This window comes from Lipomyces oligophaga (assembly GCF_038497815.1).
Source record: "Lipomyces oligophaga strain CBS 7107 unplaced genomic scaffold V1516scaffold_5, whole genome shotgun sequence".
NCBI lineage: Eukaryota > Fungi > Ascomycota > Lipomycetes > Lipomycetales > Lipomycetaceae > Lipomyces > [Lipomyces] oligophaga.
Genome location: NW_027117789.1, coordinates 10,210 through 35,179, shown reverse-complemented (window position 1 = coordinate 35,179; position 24,970 = coordinate 10,210). Strand labels below are relative to the sequence as shown.

General features: G+C 43.4%; 13 protein-coding genes across 13 annotated transcripts; 4 read left to right on the top strand and 9 right to left on the bottom strand.

The window, feature by feature from the left end:
- Window positions 1-245: 245 nt before the first annotated feature.
- On the top strand, window positions 246-2,426 carry V1516DRAFT_676203 (Abscisic acid G-protein coupled receptor-domain-containing protein). Its single transcript, XM_066922384.1, has 4 exons — window positions 246-670; window positions 738-841; window positions 902-1,027; window positions 1,079-2,426. The coding sequence occupies exons 1-4, from the start codon at window positions 411-413 to the stop codon at window positions 2,077-2,079; spliced, it is 1,491 nt and encodes a 496-aa protein (XP_066776516.1). The 5' UTR covers window positions 246-410; the 3' UTR covers window positions 2,080-2,426.
- Window positions 2,298-4,192, bottom strand: V1516DRAFT_386301 (glycoside hydrolase). The gene is made up of 2 exons (XM_066918976.1): window positions 3,096-4,192; window positions 2,298-3,033 (listed from the first exon to the last, which is right to left on the bottom strand). Exons 1-2 carry the CDS (start codon window positions 4,012-4,014, stop codon window positions 2,768-2,770), a joined length of 1,185 nt encoding a protein of 394 aa, XP_066776515.1. The 5' UTR covers window positions 4,015-4,192; the 3' UTR covers window positions 2,298-2,767.
- A 1,039-nt stretch (window positions 4,193-5,231) lies between these two features.
- V1516DRAFT_696095 (aminotransferase) lies at window positions 5,232-6,269 on the bottom strand (the record flags this gene model as incomplete). The annotated part of the gene is made up of 1 exon (XM_066924022.1): window positions 5,232-6,269. One exon carries the CDS (start codon window positions 6,267-6,269, stop codon window positions 5,232-5,234), a length of 1,038 nt encoding a protein of 345 aa, XP_066776514.1.
- A 423-nt stretch (window positions 6,270-6,692) lies between these two features.
- Window positions 6,693-9,531, bottom strand: V1516DRAFT_676196 (uncharacterized protein). The gene is made up of 2 exons (XM_066922383.1): window positions 9,176-9,531; window positions 6,693-9,110 (listed from the first exon to the last, which is right to left on the bottom strand). Exons 1-2 carry the CDS (start codon window positions 9,245-9,247, stop codon window positions 6,990-6,992), a joined length of 2,193 nt encoding a protein of 730 aa, XP_066776513.1. The 5' UTR covers window positions 9,248-9,531; the 3' UTR covers window positions 6,693-6,989.
- Window positions 9,532-9,689: 158 nt separating this feature from the next.
- V1516DRAFT_676195 (uncharacterized protein) lies at window positions 9,690-11,129 on the top strand. Its single transcript, XM_066922382.1, has one exon. The coding sequence runs from the start codon at window positions 9,892-9,894 to the stop codon at window positions 11,071-11,073; it is 1,182 nt and encodes a 393-aa protein (XP_066776512.1). The 5' UTR covers window positions 9,690-9,891; the 3' UTR covers window positions 11,074-11,129.
- Window positions 11,130-11,279: 150 nt separating this feature from the next.
- Window positions 11,280-11,501, bottom strand: V1516DRAFT_626305 (uncharacterized protein; the record flags this gene model as incomplete). Its single annotated transcript, XM_066919742.1, has 1 exon — window positions 11,280-11,501. One exon carries the CDS (start codon window positions 11,499-11,501, stop codon window positions 11,280-11,282), a length of 222 nt encoding a protein of 73 aa, XP_066776511.1.
- A 620-nt stretch (window positions 11,502-12,121) lies between these two features.
- Window positions 12,122-13,083, top strand: V1516DRAFT_625391 (uncharacterized protein; the record flags this gene model as incomplete). Its single annotated transcript, XM_066919702.1, has 2 exons — window positions 12,122-12,444; window positions 12,498-13,083. 2 exons carry the CDS (start codon window positions 12,122-12,124, stop codon window positions 13,081-13,083), a joined length of 909 nt encoding a protein of 302 aa, XP_066776510.1.
- V1516DRAFT_676191 (uncharacterized protein) lies at window positions 13,084-14,705 on the bottom strand. The gene is made up of 5 exons (XM_066922381.1): window positions 14,562-14,705; window positions 14,321-14,425; window positions 14,166-14,266; window positions 13,492-14,110; window positions 13,084-13,438 (listed from the first exon to the last, which is right to left on the bottom strand). Exons 1-5 carry the CDS (start codon window positions 14,623-14,625, stop codon window positions 13,149-13,151), a joined length of 1,179 nt encoding a protein of 392 aa, XP_066776509.1. The 5' UTR covers window positions 14,626-14,705; the 3' UTR covers window positions 13,084-13,148.
- Window positions 14,685-15,744, bottom strand: V1516DRAFT_676187 (ureidoglycolate hydrolase). Its single transcript, XM_066922380.1, has 4 exons — window positions 15,249-15,744; window positions 15,124-15,195; window positions 15,043-15,077; window positions 14,685-14,997 (listed from the first exon to the last, which is right to left on the bottom strand). Exons 1-4 carry the CDS (start codon window positions 15,655-15,657, stop codon window positions 14,875-14,877), a joined length of 639 nt encoding a protein of 212 aa, XP_066776508.1. The 5' UTR covers window positions 15,658-15,744; the 3' UTR covers window positions 14,685-14,874.
- Window positions 15,745-15,922: 178 nt separating this feature from the next.
- V1516DRAFT_664674 (AAA domain-containing protein) lies at window positions 15,923-16,623 on the top strand (the record flags this gene model as incomplete). The annotated part of the gene is made up of 4 exons (XM_066920619.1): window positions 15,923-15,961; window positions 16,018-16,164; window positions 16,231-16,376; window positions 16,425-16,623. The coding sequence occupies 4 exons, from the start codon at window positions 15,923-15,925 to the stop codon at window positions 16,621-16,623; spliced, it is 531 nt and encodes a 176-aa protein (XP_066776507.1).
- On the bottom strand, window positions 16,605-17,680 carry V1516DRAFT_676182 (inosine triphosphate pyrophosphatase-like protein). The gene is made up of 7 exons (XM_066922379.1): window positions 17,504-17,680; window positions 17,311-17,450; window positions 17,188-17,261; window positions 17,109-17,140; window positions 16,955-17,067; window positions 16,834-16,910; window positions 16,605-16,789 (listed from the first exon to the last, which is right to left on the bottom strand). The coding sequence occupies exons 1-7, from the start codon at window positions 17,529-17,531 to the stop codon at window positions 16,696-16,698; spliced, it is 558 nt and encodes a 185-aa protein (XP_066776506.1). The 5' UTR covers window positions 17,532-17,680; the 3' UTR covers window positions 16,605-16,695.
- On the bottom strand, window positions 17,681-19,737 carry V1516DRAFT_676179 (uncharacterized protein). The gene is made up of 3 exons (XM_066922378.1): window positions 18,949-19,737; window positions 18,654-18,893; window positions 17,681-18,601 (listed from the first exon to the last, which is right to left on the bottom strand). Exons 1-3 carry the CDS (start codon window positions 19,659-19,661, stop codon window positions 17,878-17,880), a joined length of 1,677 nt encoding a protein of 558 aa, XP_066776505.1. The 5' UTR covers window positions 19,662-19,737; the 3' UTR covers window positions 17,681-17,877.
- V1516DRAFT_676178 (uncharacterized protein) lies at window positions 19,738-24,269 on the bottom strand. The gene is made up of 3 exons (XM_066922377.1): window positions 22,469-24,269; window positions 21,062-22,410; window positions 19,738-21,010 (listed from the first exon to the last, which is right to left on the bottom strand). Exons 1-3 carry the CDS (start codon window positions 24,030-24,032, stop codon window positions 19,889-19,891), a joined length of 4,035 nt encoding a protein of 1,344 aa, XP_066776504.1. The 5' UTR covers window positions 24,033-24,269; the 3' UTR covers window positions 19,738-19,888.
- Window positions 24,270-24,970: the final 701 nt, after the last annotated feature.

Here is a 24,970-nt window from a genome sequence, read left to right as displayed (position 1 = left end):
TCATCTCATTCAGCTCTTAACCAGTGGCTGCACACTCAAATTTGAATCTGTTGGTCTCCGCTAGTCTGTTGGGTCTGTTCACAGTCCAGGCAACCTTATGCTTCTCCTGTACAAACATCAAACATTTCCTCGTTTGTTGCTTATTCTCGATATGTTTCCACATTTATTCCCAGGGCTGCGCCGGAAAGAAGCAGCACCCTGTCCAAAACCACTTTCACAGTCCCGGTCAGCGATAGTGCACACCAAAAGACTATAATATCATCACAGCCCAGTTTCCCAGGTTTTCGCCCGGCTTCTTCTTCTTTTCTCGCATAAATTCTTACGATTTCAGCTCGCCCATCCTGATTCTACCATTTTTCACCCCGCTCCCCGTAGCGCTTCTGGGATCCGCCTTTCTCATCTATTACAGGATGGCACTGCTTTCCTCGTCATCGCTCGCATCGCCACCGGAAGCCGTAGCTTCCGTTTCGCTAGGTCGAGCTGTTCTTCTCGATTCGCCTTTCATTTTCTCCTTCGGTATCTTTGCTGTTCTTGCTCATAGGGCGTTTCCATTTTTTACCTCGGCTTCCGCCTCTATTGCGACTCGCACGGCGTTTGATCTCTGTCTTGCAACTGCCGGTGTCATTTCTGAATTGGTCTTGTGCGAAATCAGCGACTGGGTCGCTCCTGGGTATGCCTTTTTTTGCTCCTCATGGACGATTCTGTGATTATGATCCCACTTTCTAACTTATATGCAGTGCACGTTTGATTGCATGGAATGTTGCTACTACTTTTCTGCTTATCCTGCTCATCGTCGTTCTCCCCGTTCTTCTTGGATTCAATTGGTTCGCTGATTCCACTGGTACGTAATTATTTGAATCCTTCTTTTGGCTGCGCTTTACTTACATGATGTCTGGTGTAGGTCTCGCAAGAAAGTTTAAGCTCCTTTTTACTGGTCTGGTCTTTGTGAGCTGGCTCTATCTCTTTTACCGTATTGGTGACTACCTTCCTCTTCCTAAGCACATCGAGGGCTCTTTCTGGCAAAATTGTATGTGTATTCTACTTTGTGCTTCATCGCCAAATATGCTAACCTACGCAGCTCTATCTTTTCGGGAAGAATGTCTTGCTCGAATTGGACTTATTGGAGTCTCAACCATGGCGGTGCTTTCAGGCTTTGGAGCTGTCAGTGCCCCATATGCCTCTTTCACGACGAAACCGCGCGAGGTTTCAGATCTCGATATTTCCCGCGTCAAGACCGGCATTGACACCACTGATGAACTCATTCGATACAAGGAAACTGGCTTGAAAAGCATTGAGCAGCGTCTTCTCGATAAGCAAAAAACGTCTTCGCGCTCAAGCACCAATCTGATGTCAAAAATGTTTAGCTCATTCCGTGGAGATGCTGACGAGCGTGAGTTCAGCTCGTCCCGACTTGAGTTAGAGGGTTTATATGCCATGCGCAGCTCTTTGTATGGAGATCTCAAGGAGTTGTCTAAGCGATTTACCGAGCAAGAAAATGCGAAGACGTTGACAGGAAAAGCTCACCGAGCATTGTATTTCCTCTTTTCTATATACTGTGTGTATCGTATTTCTGCGACATCAATCACCCGAAATCCATTCAGACATGCGAGCACTTCCTTCTCTCAGTCCGATCCGATCACTCATGTTCTTGCACTACTGGCACAGTATTGGGACCCTGATTTGGATCGACAGTCATGGTCTCGCCAGATTGGCTTTTTGTTTTCTGGAATCATCTTTATGTGCAGTATCAACAGTGTCTTGTCAACTTTCAACATGATATCTCGAACTGTACCGCGCGCTTTGGAGCGCGCTAGTCTTGCTCTTCTCGTTGCCGAGATTTTGGGCACTTATGCGGTTTCTACGTCGCTCCTATTACGAAGCAATTTGCCTAAGGACATGTCATCTGCTGTTTCATCTGCTCTTGGTGCGCCTTTGGAAGCCACATTTGTAGACAGATGGTTTGACACTTTATTTCTCTGCGCTGCCGGGATAAGTGCTGCGGGATTGTACATTGCGCGACGTTTTTTCAAGAATGAGATCCTAGAAGAGGATGTTCTAGAAAGTGGCAAGCGAGCATGAATTAAGATCTCAGATTTTCAACTCATTCGCCACTATTTTATAGTTTCTACTGTGACGATTTCAAACATCTTTTTGATGCTTTTTAAGAAATTATATCAATAATTGCATATATAAGGTGTGTTTACTTCTTTTGTTCCCCGTTATTCAGGTTCTGCTACATTGCCTTTTTTTGACGTTAGAGGTTTTTACGATTTTATTCTGTGTTTTGTTTTTTCAATGTTGGCGTTGTCAAGGAATTACTCTTCATGACATTTTTGTTTTGTTTTTTTGTCTGCATTCCATTTGTCTAATTTTTAATTGAATTCTTGATAGAGAATTTGCACAATAAAGATATTATTGCAAGTAAGATAGTACTGGTATATCAAAGAACGCAGTCATTTTTCATATCCTGATAACCTACAGTTATCGCCTTATTGAATTAGGAATTTCTCGTCATCAAGTAGCTAATCAAAATTGCGAGAACGCGACGATATATAGTCACGATAAGATGCTGGCTATAGTTTTACGCTTATTGGCAAAGCTGATCGAAAATGGCTAAAACATTATAAAACTACAGAATTATAATGAAAAGATATAAAATGAGAAGACAGCTTTTGTAACACTAGTAACCAATAGCTCAATTATTCGATGTCGCCATTCAATTCACGACTACAGTTCAAATTCACGGGTATCAACAACGTCCAAGCATTTAAATATGAATTTTGACGTCCAAAGCGGCTAACAAGGTCTCTAGTCCAGCATTTGTAGTTGCCGCGTCTGCGTTCGCAGGCGGACCGGCCCACTCGGTGCCAAAAGTGTTGTTCTCCGGGAACCGGTCGTTATTCCAAATGGTATCGGCGTTGTACAAGATGAACGACGAGAATGTCTCGCTTTCGGAAGAGTATTCATCTCCAACAGGAGAGAAAACTCCAGTAATAGCGTTATAGAGATACATCAAGTTGCGCATGAAAATTCCTAAGGAAGATTACAGTGTTGGTACTACTATTACTTTCACAAGGAACAGAAAAAAAACTTACCTTTAAACAATATTGAGTTGGAATCGCAGGAAGGTTCACAGCTGTCGTAGAGAATGCCATCTGTGGTTAACAAATTGATGGCGGCCGAGGCAATGCTTATGACCGGCGGATAAATTTCAGACGCGTTGGCGCCTGCGCGGACAAGCTCGACAGCTCCGCCCAGAATAACTCCCTGGTTATAAGTCCAGGTCGGCTGTCCATTATTCGTGCACGATCCGTCGTCATTGACAGTGAGTCCATCATTGACGAGGCCTTCATCGTTGATCATACCACTGTTGATAAACCAGTAGAACTGATTGTATGCAATATCATAATAGTCCTGTTTCGCCGCTGGATCAGAGACTCTGTTGGCCAACGAGGCGGCAACATCGAGATACAACTCATTAGCAATTGCATTCTTGTACTGACGGTCCTTCATCCACCAGGTGCCGCCCCCACAGACACTATCAGTACCATTTTCCATGTCGACAAAGATCGACTCGGCCATAGATAGATAATCTGGATTCTGTGTAACGTCGTATGCGCGTATCCACGCCATCGCCCACCAACCCTCGTCATCGTACGCATTATTGAGATACAAATCGTGATAACCCTGTGCATTATAATACGTGTTGTTCAAGACTCCGGGAATGCCGAGATCAACGGCGTCAGACATATCAAGCAAACAGAAATCTGCAAACGCGGTGATCACATTCGCGCTATCCCACCAGCCTATGTTTTCATACAACCCCGTATCCTGATCATACCAAGTCTGAATTCCATAAAACACGTCAATAGCAAAGCCAGTATAGTTGACATTGTCCGGACTCTGCTCTATCACAAGAGTAGACGCTGGTCCGGAGCTAATAAACCCGGTAAAGCTCGACCAGATCGAGGACACAGTGATCCAGGAAGACCAGATATCGCGAACGGAAAGCATTTCAACCTGAGAATTAAAAACAGTCAGCACCACGGTCTATGACTATTCACTTTCCATAGTCCAAGGCAGAGAGAATTCAGAGATTATTTATAATAGCCAGACTCGATTCCTCGAGAACACTTATGGCTTTCCCACGTGTACTGCAAAGTCCAAAATGAATCTCACACGACCGGATCTGGGGATTGTCAATGGCTTTGACATATTCTTGACGTATCTCAGCAGTCTGTGTGGTTCTCCTATTGCACTGCGAAACACGGAAGTAGGTTGATTTTGATGCAGCGAGTAAAGCTTTGCAGCTCAATCAATATACAGCAGTATTGGATTGCACCTGCCTCATTCAGCTATGTGCTGTAGTTGTTTTGGTATTAATTCTTTATTGCATTGCAAAGTACGAGATTCATGTACAGGTATAAACATGTAAGACTGCATTCGCGTCTCTAATAGAAAGGGGGAGGGTCATAATAGGGGATAAGCGCATAATTTGCACGCAGGTCCTCGGCAGGTCCAGCAGTCGCCCACTAGACTCATTAGCGCAGAGGCAGGAATCCTTGATAATCTACCAATGTATTGACTTTAGCCGAGACCCCGATTAGTCGATTGCTCGAATATGGATGAGATGAGAAACGGCCGCCCAGAGCACCGTACGGCTGTAGCTGTGGTTATGGAATCATCGTTAAGTTTTACTTCAATTCAAGCTGAATCTAGAGACCAGTGTTCAGAATCCAGAATCGAGAATTCAGCAGTCAGTAATCAGATAAAATATCTCTCGTCGAAAACACATTTCCGAACCAAACCGAAACGCCCCTTCCCCTTCCGAGTCAAACCAAAACCAGGCCAACATTGACCATTCGGCGTATGCATGTAACTGCATTTAAACTACAATATAAAATCTTTCATTTATTAGAGAGTTGCTGCTTCTGTCTGCATTAATCTGCATTCTACATATCGACTGATGTTCTCTTACGGAAAGCCTAAGAATTATTGGCTGCTACTTCTCCTATAATTCTCTGCTTCTTCTTTGCGGACTCATCGGAGGCCGGCTGGCTAAGTGGCAGATCGGCTGGCCAGCAGTCCGACAGACCGGCATGCCAAATGACCGAATGGCCGGGCAATCTAAACTGCTAGTTCGAATATATTCAGATACCATGTCATGAGACCACTACTGAATAAAGCTACAAATATCTCAAGCTCAAGAAAAACAAACATGGCGAAGACAATTAATATACCCTGATCCCCCATTCATGGTCGCAGTCACCATACATTATTTCCATAAGCCACTGCTTGATTTTCGCAGCGTATTCACCGCTCTTCCCGAACTGCAATGGAACAGAAATATCCTGTCCATCGACTCCGATAGTTTTAACCGGCGCAACAAAATAAGCTGTTCCGCATAAAAATGCCTCTAGCAGTCTACTCTCTCGAGCAGCTTCAATGATTTCCTGGACACCAAACTCCCGTTCAATGACAGTCAACTCTGGCATTCGATCTCTGGCCAGTTCTAGAATACTCCTTCGAGTGATACCCTCAAGTACCGTTCCGGACGACATTGGCGCAGTCACAAGTTCAAGCTTGTCTCCTGCACGCCAGACAACAAAGAAATTGGCACCGCCAGCTTCAGTGACAAATTTCTTGTCTTCGTCAAAGAGCCAAAGAACTTGGTCGTAGCCTTGCTGCGCAGCATAACCCTGCCATTGAATCGAGGGGCCGTAGTTTGCTCCGACCTTAGAATTTCCAAATCCAGCCGGCCAGGCACGAACCATCTCAGCAGGTGAAGATGCCAGTAATTTCAGAGGTTGCGCATTGTATCGAGCCATCCGCGAGGTTACAATGACGAACAACGCTTCCACAGGCTTGCTCAGGCCTAGTGTATTGCCGGTCCCGATGAGAAACGGACGGATATATATGAAGTCGCCTTCATCCTCCTGCGTGGAGGCAGAAGTCGCTTCCAGGTCTTGTTTACATGCGAGCCATCGTTTTTCAAGACCTACCAAGACCTGCAGCACTTTGACAAACTCTTGTTCGTCAAATGAAGGCAATGAAACTCTAGCTGCCGACTTATTCAAACGAACTGCATTAAGTTCTGGTCGGAAAATACGAACTTCGCCAGTCGACCAGTTCCTATATGCCTTCATGCCTTCGAAGCACTCTGTCGCGTAGTGGAGTGCACTCGAACATGGATCCAACGACAGCGGTTGGTAGGGAGTAATCTTCGGCTGACCCCAGCCTTCTTGTGAATTCCATTCACATGTGAGCATATGATCAGTATGTCCCTTCGCAAGTCTCGGATCCGAGAATATAATTGGATTAGTTGTTCTTTCTATTGTTAACTCGGACGCGAGAAAACTTCGTTTTGGTGCTGCCATCTGTGAATTTGTCATTCTGATCAGACTTGTATTGAACTGGATCTAGTATCAGCATTTCTTGTATTTCGTGGCTTTATTTATAGCTACGATCTCTTTGTTATTGTTTTCTGAAGTGACTAATTTTTTGTAACTGTAGAATTTATGGACGATTTAGATTATTTTGAATAGCCGCCGTTAGCCGACGCTACCAATATGTAATTTAGTCCTATTTAACGAGACATTATGCTAATTTTGACATTTCCGTATAAATTTATTTTTATATGCACAACTACATAATTGGTTTTTGTTATTATGTTTCAAAATATTTCATCATATTAAAAATTTTAGTTTCAGGTCAAAGAACAATATTCATTTAGATAATACAGCTTCTGAAACTGGATCTGTAAATCCCAACTGCCGAAGCAACAAACGTAGCCCGATATCGGCCTCGCTGGACTCCACCGGCGTACCGGCCATCTATATATATGCTTATGCTAATGCGAATTTCAAATACTAAAATATGACTCAAATTGTGATTATTCTTAGGATTATTCGAATATGACTATTATGATTGTGACTATTAACATCCCGCTATCCAAAATGCAAAACACCTTATCGAAAAACAAACAAAAATTAAACCTCCTCATTCAACACACTCAGCCACCCATTTCCAAAATCATTTCTTAGTGCCTCTACGCGTCTCCTGTACTCTTCACCTTTCGCATACCATTCACTTTCCGACATTCCTTGGGGAGGCGACATCGACGGAGATTTCAACGAGCTCACTGCGCTGTTGCCAGTTTTCGTAGACAATTGGTCGTCACCACTATCGTCTAAATCGACCACCCGGCGCTTCGCATGCTTGTTGTTGTGTCGGATTTTCACCGGTCGGGCAACAGAAGAAGTAATCTTGATAGCCGGCGGTGCTTGAACTTCGATCGATGGTGGTGTAGTCTTGGATTCATTGTGGGTATTACTTGCAGTTGCTGTCTTCCGTAAATCATCAGAAAGATTACTTTTCGATCGTGTAGTCGAAAAGCTCAGAAATTGGTTCTTTCCATCCTCTCTGCCCGGTTTGCTTGATTTACCCGGTTTCTTGAAAAAATTAAAACTCGTAAACGAAGGCAAAAGATCAAAATCAAATTCGCTCTTCGCCTCACCCGCCATATCAGTCTCTTCTGTACTCGCCTTATCGGTCTCCTGCCCTCGCTGAGATCGACTAACAATAGGCGACGGCATAGTTTCTTCAGCGCGATCATTTAATTCGCGCTGCTCCAACAATCCCGGATAAGTTCCATCTAGTAAAATATCAGAAGTGAATCCCGGCGTATTTCGGAAAATATTGAATATTGTCACTCGATACGTTGAAGAGTAAGTTTTGACGAACGGATTCCCAGTCACCCAGACTTCGCCCAAATTTGGTAGTCCGGTCAGACGCGCGAGCTCAGTGGGATCTCGAAGCTGGTTGTCGCGTAAATCCAGTCGCTCGATCGAAACAATTTTGTCCAAACCAGCCAACGAGCTTAACAAGTTCCCTCGTAGATTTAAAACGGTGATGGCCGGTAATGGATGGTGCGTTAAAGAATGGACAGATGAAATCGCGTTATAACTAACGTTTAGCGACATTAGTGACGTCAAATAAGACAATGCTTCTGGGATAGCCACGAGCTGGTTTTGCGATAGATCGAGGGAAACTAAAGTATCGCCTAGTGGGATCATAGCCTCATTAGTGATCGATGAAATCCCACAATCTACCAGTGACAATATCCGCAGGAACACCCAGTCAAGATCCCCAAGCGACACCGGTGGAGTAGTGTTATACCGAGTCAACGACGATAACCCTGACACTGCCGAAGATGCAGAGTCGGAACGAACTCGCGCAGTCCCTGATCGCGAAAGCGAACGCGACCGCCGAACTGATTGCAGAGCCTCTGATTGCATATGTTGAGGAATTGAGAGTGACTGCCGCCGCCGCGAGTCATGAGAAATCACTCGGATCAATGTTGTGTTCGCAGCACTTTCTTGATCAACTGCAGATTCATCGGTAGCTTCGGTGGTTGTATAGGAGGGGATCGGCGGAGATGTTCGCTTCTGTCGCCGGTCCATGTCGTCAAGAACGAGACCAACCATTAATTCGACAGGATCGTCAAGCTCACTGCGTTTAATGCTCAGTGATTTGATATGTTCGGCCATTGCATTCCATCCATAGAATGCGCGTACATCAAGATCAATAAGCTCGAGAGAGGTCAGGTTTTTGAATACAATCAACGGCACAGCTCGATCAAACGGGAAATCTTCAAAACCTTGAATCACTTTTGCCTTTATATCTGGCGCTAATCTCAGGGCCGGAAGAATCGTGAAAGACGAGTAGATATATTTTAGCTCTTCTTCGAGTGACAGCCGTTCCTTTTCCTCATCTTTGAAAGAAAAAATGGACGAAAAGTTTGACATTGTGCTTCTGAATGAAGACACGCTGCGCGTCGATTGTGTTTCCACTGTATTGGTGTTTCGTGGCTTATTTAAAAACGAAACATAGCTTGCAGGATTTTCCCCCACGGGCTGAACAACTTCTAAGCGTATCGTCAATGGTCCTACTGGGAGTCCGAGGTCTTGGAACCGATGTAATAGATAAAACAGATGATGAGGAGTCAACGTCAGTCGAGCGGTTCGAGAACGAGTCACAGGAAGATTAATGCTATGTAGATTTGTGCTGAAATTTGACGCGGCTACTTCGCGTTTACCTCTTCTTGCCAACTATGAACAAAATTCTGGTTAGCCAAAAAAAATGGTTATACAGACAAACAAGTAGAAATACGAACCTGACGCTCATTTGCCCGAATAAATGAACCCAAATTCCGGATATAAACATCTCCATCTATAGTGTCTCTCATCTCGTCAAACTACTACTTCTACAGTAGTAGCAGTCGAGAACAGTAAACGTCCTCCGCTGTTTACCTCGTCGTCTGGTCTGGTAAGTGCTGTGGGAGAAGAAAGCAGACCTGAACAGCTCAGGTTCCAGACATACGCAAATCAGTCCACCCAAACACAATTCAAATGCAGTAAATTGGAAGTCTCGGAGAATTGTAACTGTATCACCAAGAAAAATTTATCTCAATCCGATTTGACCCTTTGTTGCTCTCTCACTCTGATAATCCATTTTACTCTATGCTTTTTTGCCGGCCTCTTTCCTGTCTGGACCAATGACCACAAACACCTCACCTTAATCAAAGAATTGAGTGTTTTGTATAGATCACGTGAGCACATCAGTTTCAGGGGTTTGAACTTCCCCGCAAAATAACGTCGAGCTAAAGGAGGGCCGGACAACATTGAGCGACCAGATGCGCCGTCAAAAGCAGAAATAGAAAATGACGGTGGATTTAGAGTAAGATTCCTGGCCGGCTCATCAGACTATACTTGACTGAAAAAAGCGACCAACGAGAGAAGCACACGCGAAAGAACCGCATCCGGTGTTGCTGCTGCAGAGCCGATTTGCGATAGACTACAATTGATCCCAAATAAGGTCTACAACTGGGAAATGAGCTCAGGAGCCATGTCGGGCTCTCGAGAAGTTCAAACGCTCGATTCATGTGCTATTGGCACTTCAAGACTGTCGGACGAAGCTCAAAAAGCCCCTCGACTCACCAAAAACGGCGTCCGTGTTGGTCGACCGCCCGGATCTAAGAACAAGTTCAAGCCAAATGGTCCCAAGGTAGGTCGACCGTCATTATCGACGATATTTATGTCATCATCATCGTCGATTCATCTGTCGTATCTACCTGACGAGTCGAGTGAGAGTAATCTACAGATTAGCGACGAGAGTCGAATCCGGTTCAATTTGCTGCCGTTCGACCCAGAAAAAAAATCCAAACATGGGTATTTGGCCAAACGACAGAAATGTCAGTTTGCCGTAATTCCGGTCTATACTCGTGAAGAGCGGATGCTATTTGCAGAATTTCTGCGGGAGCCTGGCTTTCAGTCCTCAACTTGGGAAAGCATGACAAAGGCATGGAATATTCAAGCGGATGGAAGATCCGTATTTTATAAAACACCTCGGCAGCTGAAAAATTACTTTGACCACCTTTCTCTGTGTGCACAATCATATCCACGCAATCCTGCACGCCTTGAGTCCACAGAGAGCGAAACTACTGAGTTAGTATCACAGAGACTGGCTCCGGATCAGTCAGTTGCAATTTTAGCAATGGCCATTGCCGCCTCTAATACACCGGGGTTGAACGTTAATATAGAAGCAATTGTGGAGAAATGCAAATCATTGAGTTTGGATATTTTGGAGGATGTTCATTCTGGTCCAAAGAAAGACGAGCAGACAGATGACATCACTCAGAATGGTATTTCTAATCCTCGAACTGATACTCATTATCAGAATTTTCAATCCGAGCAAGTTGCGGCACCAGAACCTCAAGTTGCTATTCCTGGTATAAGATTGAATCCCAGTCGGCACCATCAAGCAAGCTACGAGTCAATATCGGGCTTGGAATACTTTTACTCGCCCATGAATGACTATTATCAGCAGGAAAATCTTGCACCAGAATCATATGGCAAGATGGGCTACTTATCGGACTCGAACTTCAGTTATTTACCTGAAGATTTCTCTAGAGGTAATACCGGAGTTCATGAGATGGAAAATATAAATGATCTGCAAATCAATCCACATACAAGTAGGTATAACCAATACCCAGTGGATTATGCTGATTATTAAACAGTTTTTGAAAAATTGATATTCACAAATATGAAGAGTAAATTGAGTAAAGATGCGAAAAATATATGTATATGTAATGAATAACCCATGAACCGTAGCGCCTTAACTTGTATAATGTTATATAACTTGAACCACTTCTGAAGAATCAAAATCCAGTAGCTCAGACATTCAATTTTCAAATCCCATCGACTGTCAATGGTTGACAACTATCGTGCTTCAAATTGCACAACACGTCGCGTTCGCTGTTTATACATCACACGATGGCCACATTCGCGACATCTGACAGCATCGTTACGATTCAAAGTGTTCGCTGCACAACAGTTTGCACATAAGTATGTGATTGCTTGAACCGGCTGAAAGGCACGTCCGCTTGCTGCAGCACTGGCTGCAGATTGCGTAGACGGCAGTACCAAAGAATCTCGTTCCATGATCGTCTGTATTATTCGTTGATTTTATGTATTGCAAGAATCGGCGGAAGTATACAATTACTATAGTAAAAATAAGAGTTTACCATTAGTATGTTTTGCAGAAAGTAATGGAGCTCGGGAAAACTTTTCCAGAAACACGTGACTTATCCTTTACGGGCAAATCGTAAATCCAATAAAATAGAGTGCGATATATGATTCTCAGATGTTTGTCAGAACGCTGGCCGGCCTAGTAAGTAATTCGAGATTGTCCGATTATGTTTTGCCGACTTAGGTGCTCGGCATTTGCTTGTTCTCGTGCAACTGGACTGCTGTTGGTAAGCAATGCTGTCAGGTCAAATGCTGTTCCGAGATGGAATCAGGCTTGTATTGGAATCTTGAGACTTGAAAATTGGAGAGATTACAGCAGTAAACCGAGAAACGGAAAGAATAAAAGGTTGTCGAAGGTAAGTCCAAAAAGTGTATCATCACCCCCCTCTCCATCTCCGCCATCTACAACAAATCTCGCTTCGAGCTTCAAAACTGCAGTTAATACTCCGGACGGTCAAGACTCTAAACTAGACGCTGCATATGTCGCAGCCAACTCTCCATTAGCCGAAGTTCCTCGAGAAGCTCGACTGCGCATGTCTCCTGACCGCGACGAAATCGTCGAGCAAGGTCATGATACGCTTGCAGACCGAGTAGTTCCCCAATGGCCGCTATCCAAAGAATCGTTTCCAACCTTGCAACTGCACTTGATTCGAACACCGCGAGTGTCAAAAAACCTGACTTTTAGACAGCTTATGACGCTACTAGAAAAGTCTCCGGTTCCAGAGGTTTTGCTGTATCAAGCAGAACCGCACAGATTGCTGTTCATAATCTGCTATTCGTTTGCCTTTGTGTTCACGGTGTATGGCATCATGTTTCTAGACTGGGCTTTGGAGGAAAGCTGGCTGATATATAAGGAGTATGTCTTGTCTTATGACTTTCGAGTAAATTTCCTGTACTAATATTTTCTAGAAACTACGACGATCTTCCTACTGTTCACAATCTTGCTTTTATGCTTGCGAGAGGACTATCTGCGCTCGCCATATTTGCTGTTCCTACGCTGATCGTTGTCACTGCGCTCATGTTTCCGACTCGACTTATTCGTAGACTTTATTTCTATCCTGTGACGACTACGAGCAAAGAACCACTCATTCGGTTTGTCGTCTATCCATTGATCCCCCGGACGTCTTCACCTGTGATTACTCTGCCGCTCTCTCAATTGGACCGCGGCAAGAATTGGGGGAAAACCAAAGTTTGGACTGCCGATGGGTTATATGGAACCGCGAGTCGTTCACAATTTTTCGTGTTTTTATTTGAGAAGGGATCAAGAATCCCGTGGATTGTTGACCGGCAAGGTTGGTTTTGGGGCGATGGTCGCGTGTGGGATGTCCTTTTTGGAAAAGAATCTGTCGCAGAAGCTGAGAAAGGTCTGAGTGGCGATGATTACATTCGCATGGAACAAGAACGACGCAAGTTCATCAAAGCGGAGAAAAAGAAGCTCCTGAAAGCTGGGAAGCCTCTACCGCCTGAAATGGTCGAAGAAGATTTGGACAGATAGTTCATTATTAAAAGCGATATTGCATTCTAATTTTATATATCTTGTACATACAATCTAGTATAGTTTTATTTTGCCAATCTTTTAGGCGAACTAACCAAGTCCAAGAAAATCTCGTCATTTCGACTCAACTTTGATTCCAATTTGGGAGTCGACTTGGATACAGAAGTGGACAACACATCAGTTGCGGCACTTGGTTCCGCAACATTAAGTTCTTCCGCACACTGTTTAAGAAACAGCTTAAACTGCGCCAGCACAGGGTCAGCGGTAGCCTGGTTCGATAATGGGCCGAGCAGAGAGGGCGAAACGGCTACTTGTTCGACAACTTGAGCAGGTCGGATCAAAGTTTTCGAAATTTCTGCCAAATTTAGTATAAAAATTCCAATTGTAATATCAAGACGGCATACTTACTTTGAGGGGGATTAAAAGTGAGTAAATCATAAAAATCAATCACCGGCTTTGCTTGTATGGGTACAGTCGGCTTCTCTGAAAGTTGCTCTTTCATAGGCTTGACAGGATCAGCAAGCTTTATATTCGAGAGATCAAGAGTTTCTCGACTCTTAATCGCTTTTAAGAGCTTTACAACCGATTCGGACGGGATTGCGCCGACGTATGCAAGGACATCGCCTTTGGTAAGCCTTCCCTTCGGGCCAGACGGAGAAATCTTTGTCAAAGCTTCCTCTTTCGAAATTTTATGTGCTTGTAATAATGCCAATACAGACGGGAACAGGACCTGACCCGGATCAGCTTTGGATCCAATTGCCGGTGAGCTTTGTTTGACACCAGTAGCAAGCGTAGAAGAATTTGTGGAAGCCGGACCTGGCATCACGCCAGACCCTGTAGAAACAGGAGCGGAAACAGGAGCGGAAACAGAAGAAGGCTCAGGCTCTTCATTCCCCGAAGAAGGAGCAGCTGATGCTTTAGAACTATCAACTGGCTTGGGGAGCTCCAGGGATGCTAAATCATCTCCTGGTTCCGCGATGACACCAATCGACGTCCCTACTGGAACATCTTTCGCGCCATTAGGTTTCTATCTGATATTAGATCTAGTTATTCAGTACTTCTGCGATATTTACTAAACATACGTAGATTTTGACGAGAATACCGTCATCCGGAGCTTCGACGTCCATGGTAGCTTTATCAGTTTCGATTTCTATCAGAACATCGCCTGCACTAAATGAATCTCCTATATTGGTTAATATTAACAATTATTTCGTCTATTTAAGTCCGCTTTTCGTACCTTCCTTCACTTTCCAGGCAGAAATGCCACCTTCGGTCATAGTGGGTGATAATGCCGGCATTGCAAAGTTCGAGGCCGCGTTCCGACGTGCTGAGCCGTGAATACCTATTCATTATATGTAAGTATCTTGAACAATAAAATAATATCTCAACATCACTATAAAACGGATTTCGTATAAATCATCTCATTTAACTAAGGATCATTCTATGTCATGATGATTCCCCACCCCCACTATGCATACCTCTCGACCCTCCACGAGTAACGAGAACTCTTCCAGAGAGAACTGCAAAACGCAAAATAGACATTGCCACTCAATCAACGAAAAACCCGCTTTTCAATCTTACTTCACGACAATTCAATTGGCCTGCAATTGGTGACGATTTACAGGAAATAACTAGTAAACTACTTTGGGATCTACTTTGTCGGGTGTATTTATTCCCCACAAGGCCCTAGCCCAAATTGTGAATTCATCATTATACTAAAACGATGTTACTGTGACTATTATGACATATGATAATAGTTAGCTCTGACTCTAAATCTGAGCTCGTTATTTATTATAATTTAGATTCCTCGGCCTGCGTTCTGAACAAAATCGGAATACGTGGGTTAGTATATACCTCTTGACAGTCTTCGTCCGATATGCCATTTTCATGGATCAAGACCGCAAAGTCGATAACCTGGCCGTTAATAATGAATGTAAATAGTGCCATTGGATATCATACCTCTTTTAAGGAGACCATGGGCGCGTGCCAAGTTCCTATTGTACATTAGTGTGGATTTAGACGAAACTAGAATAGTATTACCGGGGCCATAAGTAACTGCTTGGTTTCCTCGTGCTATGAATGCTTTAAGCGTAGCCAGATCTGGCAAACCATCTAGCTGCGAATCAGCTCTAACTGAACCAAATTGAGCCTCTATCTATACCCACCGTCTGCGGTCTCTGCAACAATGACCAAATAAGCGATATCGCTGGCAAGTATTCCCATCGGGATGAATGTCTGCGTCGAGAATCTATGGCGCTCTAACACGCCTGATAAATAGATTCCTTCATATACTCCAGTGCGTTCAATCAATTTGTACGGATATGTACTTCTAAACAAATTTAAATTCGTCGTCGCAGATACCCGGCTCGGCGCCTGGTCTGGGAATTTGTTGATCACCGGCGTTACTTGAGATAATTTGGTTGCTGTACCATAGTTGGCAGGTATGTTTTTCATTGTTGTTAGTTGTTCTTTCGACGATATGACTCCGCCGAATTTCGCGAATCCTTCAGGAGTTAGGACGGTTGATGGAATTGGATCCAAAGGATCCGGAATGTCGATTGTTGTCAGAACCATTAGTTTGACAGATATTAACACTGAGGTTGATGCTCCTATCTATAGATTAAATGCCAATACTAATGCCAATGCTGATAATGATACTAAGGCCAAATTTAAATAATGAATGATTCAAACATCGTCTCCATTCTGGTTCCCATACCCGACATGACAGCCGCAGACGGCAGAATATTTTAGCCAATTAGTATGCCATTAGGCTTTATCATGAAGTTTCACGAGATCTTTTCATATCTTACTGTATTATAGTTCATATATGTACAATCAAATGAGGGACTTACCAAATATAATAGTAACAGGAACTCCTGTAAGTTTTTTTGGTTCAAATCATTCAGACTATTAAATACCAGACTAACACTGCAGGGAACTGGAAAATCCAAGCACTGTGAAAAGTTGGGCCAGATTTTACCGGAACTAACAGTTGTTTCGATAAACAAGTTCATTCAAGACCATGATCTCGAGAGCTCGTTTGACAAAGCACGTAATAGCGTGGTTGCAGATGAAGATAAGGTATTCTATTATATCAGAACAAAGATCTCAAGACCAATCAATGGCTGGGCCTAACTATGGTATTAGTTGTTGGATCTGATTCAACCAGAATTAGAAGCTGGAGGGAAAATCATAGATTGGCATGTTTGCGATATTTTTCAGCCAGAGTTGATAGATCTTGTCATTGTTTTACGAGCGGACACGACTCACCTATATGATCGGCTGAAAGCCAGGTAACCATGTTTGTCTTGATAGTGTGAATACCGACTAACGAATAGCAGAGGATATGCGAACCAGAAATTTGAAGAAAATATTGATGCAGAAATCATGGGTGAGATTTTGAACGATGCGCAGGAGAGTTACGAACCTGAGATTATTGTCGAGTTACATAGTGACAATGACCATGACTTGGAGACAAACTGTCAGAGAATTAAGTCATGGTTTAAACAATGGGTCATTGATAATACAAAGCAAAATTAAATATCAGTCTACGAAATCTCAAAAAAAAAAAAAAAAATAGGCTGCTATATAAATTCTATCTATACAAATAATCTAAGCGCGGGATTTTAAGAAATCCTTTAGAAGCATCAGCGCTTGATAACGATGGCTGATTGTATTTTTCAAACTCTTGGGCATTTCCGCATATCTAATTATATAAGCATCGTAGCGGTATTATTGATTCCGACTTACGTCTGATCATATCCGTCAGGTAAAAAAACAGGATCCCATCCGAAACCAGTAGGACCTTTAGCGGGAACGATTTTACCCTATCTATTAGACATGTGAACACTCGGTGAAAACGACAACTTACTGGCTGGACGCCCTGGAAAATCTTCACTTCTTCGCCCGGACCCTCGCTAAATGCAAAAGTGCAAATAGCCTGCGCAGATTTGTCTTCATAAGCAGCAAGCATATTGTTCAAACCTGAAGTGTTAGTAAGTATGGACTCAATCTGTAAATCTTACCTTCATGACCAATGCTCTCCATGAACCATTTACTGCCGATCAGAATCATATCGAAATGTCTCTGTATTAGCATACTCACATATAAGGTCCCGGTAGCTCCTTGTAGACTGTAAACGTCAACGCTGTGTCTTCGACCAGTACAGGTCCTTTGATCTATTCAATCAGTAACTTGTCTTCGCATCTTTGTCCACATCTAACTCACGATTCCAGCAGCTTCTTTACACTTTGCGGTTGCCACTTCAAGAATGGTTCCTTGCAGCTCATCTAAATCCAATGACCGATTAGTGAGCTCAGCACTGTCGGCCATAATTGCCTGAACTTCTTTCAGCTTATTGGCGTTCCCTGAAAATCGATAAGTATTGTTGGATTTTACTCAGGTCGTCATAAAACCATACCGGTGACAAATGTAACTGTAGAAGGCATTTTATTGATCAATTGCTTTCGAATGATAATAATTTTTTTTATATTTTCTCTCGTCTACTTATAGTTGCCTACCTGGATACACTTTAAAATTAGCAGAAACTTAGGACTAATTAACTTTCACCCTGAAACTCAGAAGTCACGCGCTGTGAAATCAGTCATGTATCTGAAATTGCCTTGTTACTCTTCCTTAATTTTCCTTATGTTCATATCGTCATTAGCCGATTATATCTGTATTTTATATTATGCTTATTTCAAAGTCCATTCATTATACTTGAACATTTAATATAATCTTATATAAAATGAATACAAGCTGAAGTAAAAAATTGTCTTAACACTTGTAGCTCATCTAGGTTCTTTTGGCCTTCTTCTTTAAAGGTTTAACGTCTTCTTCCTCAGCATCACCATCGTCCTCGTCCTCGTCCTCATCTTCGTCAACATCATCTTCTACGTTACCTGCAGAGTCTTCATCGCTTCCACTAAATGCGGCGTTTTCATCATACTCTTCCGCGACATCACTATCATCCGAATCGGCTTTAAAATCCTCATCAACAGACTCTTCATCGTCAGAAGCAGATCCGCGCGCGCCTGCCTCATCTGAATCAGAATCCGCGCCCATAACACTTTCAAGATACGTCTGTTCTTCAACTAAATCGTTTTTCATCTCTAGGTTTCGGAACTTGATAAAGTCCTCGATGGTTTGTTGTTCCTCGCGATTGATGTTAGAAAACTGGTGAGACTGCCCAGCTTTCATCGTTACTGTAATATCAAATGTCCGCGAAGAAGAAATACCACTACTCACCCGAGATAGTGTGACAAAACTAATATCTGCAAACAGCATCAGTAACGACGGCTTCGGGATAAACAGAAAGCTCTTGTCTAACAGGTATAGATGGCCCTCGTTAGCTTTGAGAGAGCATTTCACTGCCGCCTGACCATGCATGCTTGTAAACGACCCAGGCACCGTTATTTTGCGGCCCGATAATCCTCGGAGAATCTGACCAAAGACTTCATGTGCTGCTTGGTCATATGATTTTTTCAGTTTATCCGCGTATTTCTCTTGAAACTCCTCGCTGTAAGCAATCGTCAGTAAAGAAACTAGATGTATTTCTTGATGCTACTTACTTCGACAAATTCAACTCCACTTCCAATTCCTCCTCTCGCAAAAACTGAACAACTAAAAACGGATATCTGGTCTGTCCTTGCCTTAATGGGGAAACTAGCTGAATCACAAAAACATTGTGCATATCATCCGGCATAGGTAGTAAAAACAGCTTCTGGATATTATCGTATTGAATCTTATAGTCGTATGTTTTTCCGCTCAATCTCAAATACGAAGCATACATATCGATCGCATACCGACCTCTGAATGCTTGTTAGTACAGGACACGTACATCTATGTTCAATGGAAAAAACTAACCTCGGAGTAAGAAATCGTATATCTGAAAAAGACACGATTGAATCGCCAGCAACTTGTCCGATATCTGCGCGATCTTTGATCGTCTCGTAAAATGCCATTGCAGCATTCAAATCTTCAACATCTGACTGATCTCCGCCGTCATCTTCATCCTCCTCATCTTCACCTTTCACAACCGTACCCGGAATATAAAACCGCATTTCCACAAGCTCATCCAAGACCGCAGACGGCCCTCTAACTGATATTTCCTGATCATTATTCAACTCCAGAGCCACCTCGCTTTTCCCAACTAGATTCGAGTTCGTCACCTGAGCATACGGAATTTCAAATGCAGGCCGATTCGATACCTGGAAAACCATCTCCGAGCGCTCGAATTCAGCCTTACCCCAGTTCCACCCGCGGATCGAGTGCTGCTTAGACTCTAGCACAACGTCGAAATGATGTTTTACAGTATTTTTCAACTTCTCGAAGTCATCCACGTCGAAGCCGTCAAATTGAACCACTCCACGATCTTTGGTCAATACTCTGCATTCATATCCTTTCGCAGCCCGGCTCCAGTTAGCCGATATTACCTCAGATTGCGGTAGTAGAAATGGTGGTAACGTCACTGATTTCGACGCACATTTCCAACCTAGCCCAGAATTCGCAAATCGTAGTCGCCCGGATTTCGCCGATTGATTGAAATAAATGTTGTCGAACTGTGTCATGTCCGCCATTTTGGTTGTATTCTTTTATACACAAAAATAGCCAGAAATTTACGTGGCTCGAAGTTTTGCAAATATCGATATACTTTCCTTCATCTTGACGCGTCTCCAATATCTAACGCGTTTTTCGTGGCGTTGGTACCAAGCTCTCCCACGGCTCTAAAGGATTACATCGGTCCAACCTACAAGCAATGCCGGTATATTGTACTCTAATATTATACAGACAGCCGTAAGCAAATTCAATCGCGCTCGATCGTAATTGCTATATCCCTCATAATCTCATCCGCAGTCTCTTTCACTTCTTTTAGAACTACATTGCGATCCCACACTAGTCGCCGCTGATATGCCACATTCATTAGGGCAGAATTCAGTTGCTCCAACTGTTCGATCGAATATTTTTCTGTAGCTCGCGAAATCTCTTCCTGAAATATTGTTAAATCACTTGTCGATAACTCGTAAGGATCATGCTCGGGTGCTTGAGGGATTGGTGATGATGCTGGTTCTGGTTCTTGCTCAAGTTCCGGGGATGGTGTAGACTCCTTCATTTCCTCAACATTGTCAGTCTGCACGACCTCTACACTTTCCGCAATCGGTAGAGGCAGGGAACTTGATATTGAAATATGATCTTTTTCAGAGTGGTGTACGTCATCAATAACCTTAGGACTGGGCTCGGTCGGAGGGATTCCATTGGCCTCCGCTTTGGACAATATTGGTGACGATGCATCAATCATTACAATGTCCGCATTTTTCGGACCCCGAGACTCAGCAACTTCTGCAGTTTTATTCTCTATCGGATCTTCTAGATCTTCTTCGTCACTAAATAGTGACTCAATAGGTCTTGATGTTTTAGTTATCACTGTCGTTGGCTCCGTGCTAGACCTAGTAGGCTTCGTTGGCACTGAATCACCATTCACTGGCATCACATCCTCAATTGCAGCGGCTGCAAGATGTTCCCGCTGAATGGCTGCAATCTTCTCTTGTTTCTTCTTCATCTTCTCCCTAAAGAAGTCTGTACGCTGCTGGTCTCGCCGATATACTCGTTCACAGTCAAGTAAAAATTGTGCGTCTCCAATTTCATCCACTGACACTTGAACGTTAGCATACATTTCCGATGCTTTCAAAATCTTTTCTCGATCACCGCTTGTGTTCGCATCGGCTAAAATATATCCAATATCCTGTAAAAACTGCTTGGGCATGCTATAATAACCGTTCCAAAGACGATCTTCAACCACATCGAGGTCCATATTGTAGTATTTATGACCAGTACTTCGTTGCAGAATCATATCATCTTCAGTTAGCACATATTCGTACTCCATAGCAGGATCAATTGGTTCAAATAAATGCCTTAGATCATCATCATCCTTATCCAGCATTAGACATATACCTGAAAACCGAATAAACCAAATACTCACAATCATCGGCTTTCGAAACCGTTTATATCGATTTTTGATAAGCTCCATAAGTCCACTCAGCTTAATCTTCAAATAATTTTTCAACCGCTTATCTTTTTCTTCTTGGGCTTTCAATTCTGCTTTTGTTAATACTTTTGGAGGAGGTGGCGGTGCTAGTGGAAGAATTTCAAGTTTGCGCTTCTTTCGATTCTCGAGATCCGGATATTCACTAGGCGAATTCGAAATATGCTTAGCTAATTCAGCAAAAAACCCATGTCGTTCAGTGAATCCAGGCTGATAAATCTCAATCCGATTGGCTTTTGAGAACCCAAACAGTGCTTTTAATTCATGGTCCAGGTGTGCAAAATCATTCTCTACAAAGCCAAGTAGTAATATCTGCTCAACAGGAGAGATAGACCGCAGGAGACCTTGAAAAGTTGTCCATGCAGAAGGAGAAATAGTTTTGATCCAAGAGTCTATGCTCGGAATAAAAATGACACTTGGCGCATGTCTTTTGACTTCCACAAATAGCTGCACTATGGCAGCTTCGACAGTCCGTGTAGAGTCACTCAAAAGTGTAGCCAAATCAAAATTTTGAACATGATATCCTTCTAAATACTGTAATACAGCAGCACCTAAATATTCTTGGCCCATGCCCGGGGAACCTGCAATTAATATCCTAGGACGGAAAAGCCGAGAAGATTCAAAATCTTGCATCATATTTTCTCGCATAAATCCACCATCAGAGGAATCATCTTCGTACTGAGCTTCCTCAGCGATTGTTAACCGTTTCTTGCGAGGAATAACGTTATCAATAGCTTTCTTGATAGCATCTAGTGTTAAAGATAGTAGAGGTTCAACCCTCTTAGGAAGCGGGGCTGCATTTGAGGCGGTAGAACGCTGTGAAGACGGAATGATTTTCTTCAAAGATAATATAAAATCTCGTGGCAAAACATTAATCGAAGAAGGATCGATCAGCAATTTCTGTTCATGAGTATATATTTGGGGATAACGTCTCTGAATAGCATTTAGAGCTGATTCCGTGCATAGTGCGCGAAGATCAGCACCACCATAGCCTTTTGTTAATGATCCTACTTCAGAAATAAAAGTAGGATCAAGTGGCGGATCCCATGCCTTTGTTTGGATCTCAATAATCTTCTTCCGAGCTTCCAAATTAGGTAATGGGAAGTAAAATTCACGGTCGAATCGGCCTGGCCGACGTAAAGCAGGATCCACTGAGTCAGGTCTGTTAGTAGCACCAATTACAACAACTTGTCCTCGGTTGTCCATTCCATCCATCAAAGCAAGCAATGTCGAAACAATCGACGCATGGATCTGTTCTTGCTTCGACGATCGAACAGGCGCTAATCCTAATTCAAAACATCAATCCGAGTTCAGATTCAAATAGTTTATATAATAAGTTCTTACCATCTATCTCATCAAAAAATATAATACTCGGCTGTGTGTTTTTGGCTTCTTCGAATAAGAGTCTGAGCTGGCGTTCAGCTTCACCAACCCACTTCGAAAGTGCATCAGCACCCTTCCTCATATAAAACGATATCTTTCTTCCATTCGCTGAGCAACTGGCCGCAAGCGCGCGAGCAAGCAGCGTCTTACCAGTACCGGGAGGGCCATGGAACAAGACTCCCCGCGGAGGGGTAACTTTGAAACGCTGAAAGACTTCAGGATACATCAAAGGAAGAGCAACCATTTCCTTGAGCTGATTAATATGATCGTCCAGACCTCCGACTGCAGAAAAATCGACGTTCATATCAACACCGAGAGGGTCGGTGTCGGACAAGTTTGATTTCCTATTGACAAGACCTAGAGCAGAAGAAGGGTTAGTTACAGCCTCTAGATCCGCAGCCGTAGGCGGTTTAGCCAATGGAGTTTTGGGTATAGCAGCCTCGTCGTCAGAGGAATCTGAATCAGCAGCACCACCGGCCGCAGTAAGACCATCATTACGACCACGAGCTCCAAGAATTGATTGGACACCTGCACCACCGAATGGACCGTACGTGGAATATAAGCGCCAAGTGTTATTTGTATTTGTGCGCTTGCGCGTATCAGAAGGCTGAAAGAACATATCGTCGTAAGCATCAGGGGGAGGAATGAGTTGATAATTGACATCCTTCCTCTGCCGGAGGTTCTTGCGTCGATATTCAGGAGGGCTTAAATCGGCAAGCTCGTCCTGTATTTCGTCTGCATTTCTTGACCGTTGTTGGCTTCTCGTGGAGACATTTGATCTGGGACGAAGAGAATACGCATCATCATCGTCCTCCGGATCGTCAGCGATATTTTCTTCTTCCTCGTCGTCATCCTCGTCGTCATCCGCGACAGAGCTCGAATCGACTTCGAAATCATCGTCATCATCAGCATCACGATTACTTCGTTTGCTAGACCGTGATTGTTTTTTATATTCTGTTTTCTTATGCTGCATTAATTGTTGACGAATGGAAGCAGCCGATAATGGGACTTCCTGGATTCCCCCGGCCTCAATATCAGCTTCCTCATCTTGATGTTTCTCTTTCGCCTCGCCGTTCGTTTGGCCAGACTCATTCTGCTCAGCAATGCCTCTTTCAGGGAACTCGTTCGAATTGTCGACTTTGACAAGAAAATCCTGTTTAAGAGAATCAGATTCGTCATTGATTAATCCATCCGAACGTTGCTTTCTCAGTTTTAATTTGACAAGCGAGCGCGTAGATCTCGCAGATCGTGTAGATTTAGATTCATCTTCATCTGACTCAAACTGATCATCGTCTGAACCAGTTTCCTCGGCCTCTGGTTCCTCGTCGTCGTCATCGTCATCGTCGTCTCGGAGCTCATTGAATTCTGAGTCGCTACTATCCGACTCTGCATAACTGATCTGACGACGGGTAGATCGCGGCCGAACGGCCAAGTCGAGGTCAGTTTCCGAGTCATCTGCCCGATATCGAGGTCGATTACGAGAGCTTGAAGATTTCCTAGAAGAACGCTTTCGTTTGCTACCCATCTGAAATAAGTTCTTACACGACTAAAATAACAGTCGCAAACAGATGCAGACGATGATGTGTGGTAAAACAAGACAATGCAGCAATGGATCGACAATCGGAGCACGAATCAATAGCAACCGCAAAAAGATGCGTTGAAACTGACTAAATGGAGTTCTGAAAGTAATCAAAAACAGAAGGACAGCAGACAAAAAGAGACAATATCAAAACAGATTCGAAGAGGGATTAAGCGTGGAGTAACTGAACCACTCGTCAGAGCGAAGGATCGGTTTAGGTTTGAAGCGGACAAGAATTTCACTGCCGGGAGATCACGAGAGCGGGTGATTATGTAAAACAGAATGGCGATTAGCTAATAGAAAATAGATAAGAGAATGCATTATAGCGTACAACATTCGCAGGACAAAAACAAAATAATTGCATCTCGTCAAAGTGGAAGGATTGTTAATGGACGGTTTACTGAACAATAGCTCTGGCAACCACAAAACAAAGCAGCAGAGCTACCGGATTAATTCGGTTTAATAAGAAACCCAGACAGATGGCTAAAATACGATAAACAGGAATACTAAATTATTGTTCGACCGGATAAATCTCATTACGCAAATCTACTAATCTTATCGTCTATCGGAACCGCGACCATCGGTAAATTCAGGGGCAGAGGACTTTGACCTGTATAGACGTACAAAGAACTCATTCGCCGCTCCAGAACTGACAAAAGGTTTTTCCGGTTGTCGGCATTGTCTGAGTATTAATGTTCTTAATCGGTCGTTTTTGGCAGTCTGGTTTCGGGTGCTTGAAAGGGTCGCAGTTGCTGTGTGGGAAGGGAGACAGAGGGAAGGGGTCTGGAGATGGACTAGAACTGAACTGGTGTGTCCGTTCGGGGATTCTGACGGAAGGATGCAGAAAATTGATTCAGACTTGGGATGCTAGATATAAAAAATAA

Coding starts and splice junctions, on each gene's coding strand:
- V1516DRAFT_676203 (XM_066922384.1), top strand. CDS start 411: ATGGCACTGCTTTCCTCGTCATCGCTCGCATCGCCACCGGAAGCCGTA. Junction 671..737: donor AGCGACTGGGTCGCTCCTGG/GTATGCCTTTTT, acceptor ACTTATATGCAG/TGCACGTTTGATTGCATGGA. Junction 842..901: donor TTGGTTCGCTGATTCCACTG/GTACGTAATTAT, acceptor TGTCTGGTGTAG/GTCTCGCAAGAAAGTTTAAG.
- V1516DRAFT_386301 (XM_066918976.1), bottom strand. CDS start 4,014: ATGCTTTCCGTTCGCGATATCTGGTCTTCCTGGATCACTGTGTCCTCG. Junction 3,034..3,095: donor CAACTCAATATTGTTTAAAG/GTAAGTTTTTTT, acceptor AATCTTCCTTAG/GAATTTTCATGCGCAACTTG.
- V1516DRAFT_676196 (XM_066922383.1), bottom strand. CDS start 9,247: ATGAGAGACACTATAGATGGAGATGTTTATATCCGGAATTTGGGTTCA. Junction 9,111..9,175: donor TTCGGGCAAATGAGCGTCAG/GTTCGTATTTCT, acceptor TTTTGTTCATAG/TTGGCAAGAAGAGGTAAACG.
- V1516DRAFT_676195 (XM_066922382.1), top strand. CDS start 9,892: ATGAGCTCAGGAGCCATGTCGGGCTCTCGAGAAGTTCAAACGCTCGAT.
- V1516DRAFT_676191 (XM_066922381.1), bottom strand. CDS start 14,625: ATGTCTATTTTGCGTTTTGCAGTTCTCTCTGGAAGAGTTCTCGTTACT. Junction 14,267..14,320: donor TGCCTGGAAAGTGAAGGAAG/GTACGAAAAGCG, acceptor TAACCAATATAG/GAGATTCATTTAGTGCAGGC. Junction 14,111..14,165: donor GTATTCTCGTCAAAATCTAC/GTATGTTTAGTA, acceptor AATATCAGATAG/AAACCTAATGGCGCGAAAGA.
- V1516DRAFT_676187 (XM_066922380.1), bottom strand. CDS start 15,657: ATGGTTCTGACAACAATCGACATTCCGGATCCTTTGGATCCAATTCCA. Junction 15,078..15,123: donor AGCAGTTACTTATGGCCCCG/GTAATACTATTC, acceptor AATGTACAATAG/GAACTTGGCACGCGCCCATG. Junction 14,998..15,042: donor CCATGGTCTCCTTAAAAGAG/GTATGATATCCA, acceptor ATTAACGGCCAG/GTTATCGACTTTGCGGTCTT.
- V1516DRAFT_676182 (XM_066922379.1), bottom strand. CDS start 17,531: ATGCCTTCTACAGTTACATTTGTCACCG. Junction 17,451..17,503: donor TACAGTTACATTTGTCACCG/GTATGGTTTTAT, acceptor ATCGATTTTCAG/GGAACGCCAATAAGCTGAAA. Junction 16,911..16,954: donor TTTTCCAGGGCGTCCAGCCA/GTAAGTTGTCGT, acceptor TCTAATAGATAG/GGTAAAATCGTTCCCGCTAA.
- V1516DRAFT_676179 (XM_066922378.1), bottom strand. CDS start 19,661: ATGGCGGACATGACACAGTTCGACAACATTTATTTCAATCAATCGGCG. Junction 18,894..18,948: donor ATACGATTTCTTACTCCGAG/GTTAGTTTTTTC, acceptor ACAAGCATTCAG/AGGTCGGTATGCGATCGATA. Junction 18,602..18,653: donor GTGGAGTTGAATTTGTCGAA/GTAAGTAGCATC, acceptor GATTGCTTACAG/CGAGGAGTTTCAAGAGAAAT.
- V1516DRAFT_676178 (XM_066922377.1), bottom strand. CDS start 24,032: ATGGGTAGCAAACGAAAGCGTTCTTCTAGGAAATCTTCAAGCTCTCGT. Junction 22,411..22,468: donor ATTTTTTGATGAGATAGATG/GTAAGAACTTAT, acceptor GTTTTGAATTAG/GATTAGCGCCTGTTCGATCG. Junction 21,011..21,061: donor GGTTTCGAAAGCCGATGATT/GTGAGTATTTGG, acceptor ATGCTGGATAAG/GATGATGATGATCTAAGGCA.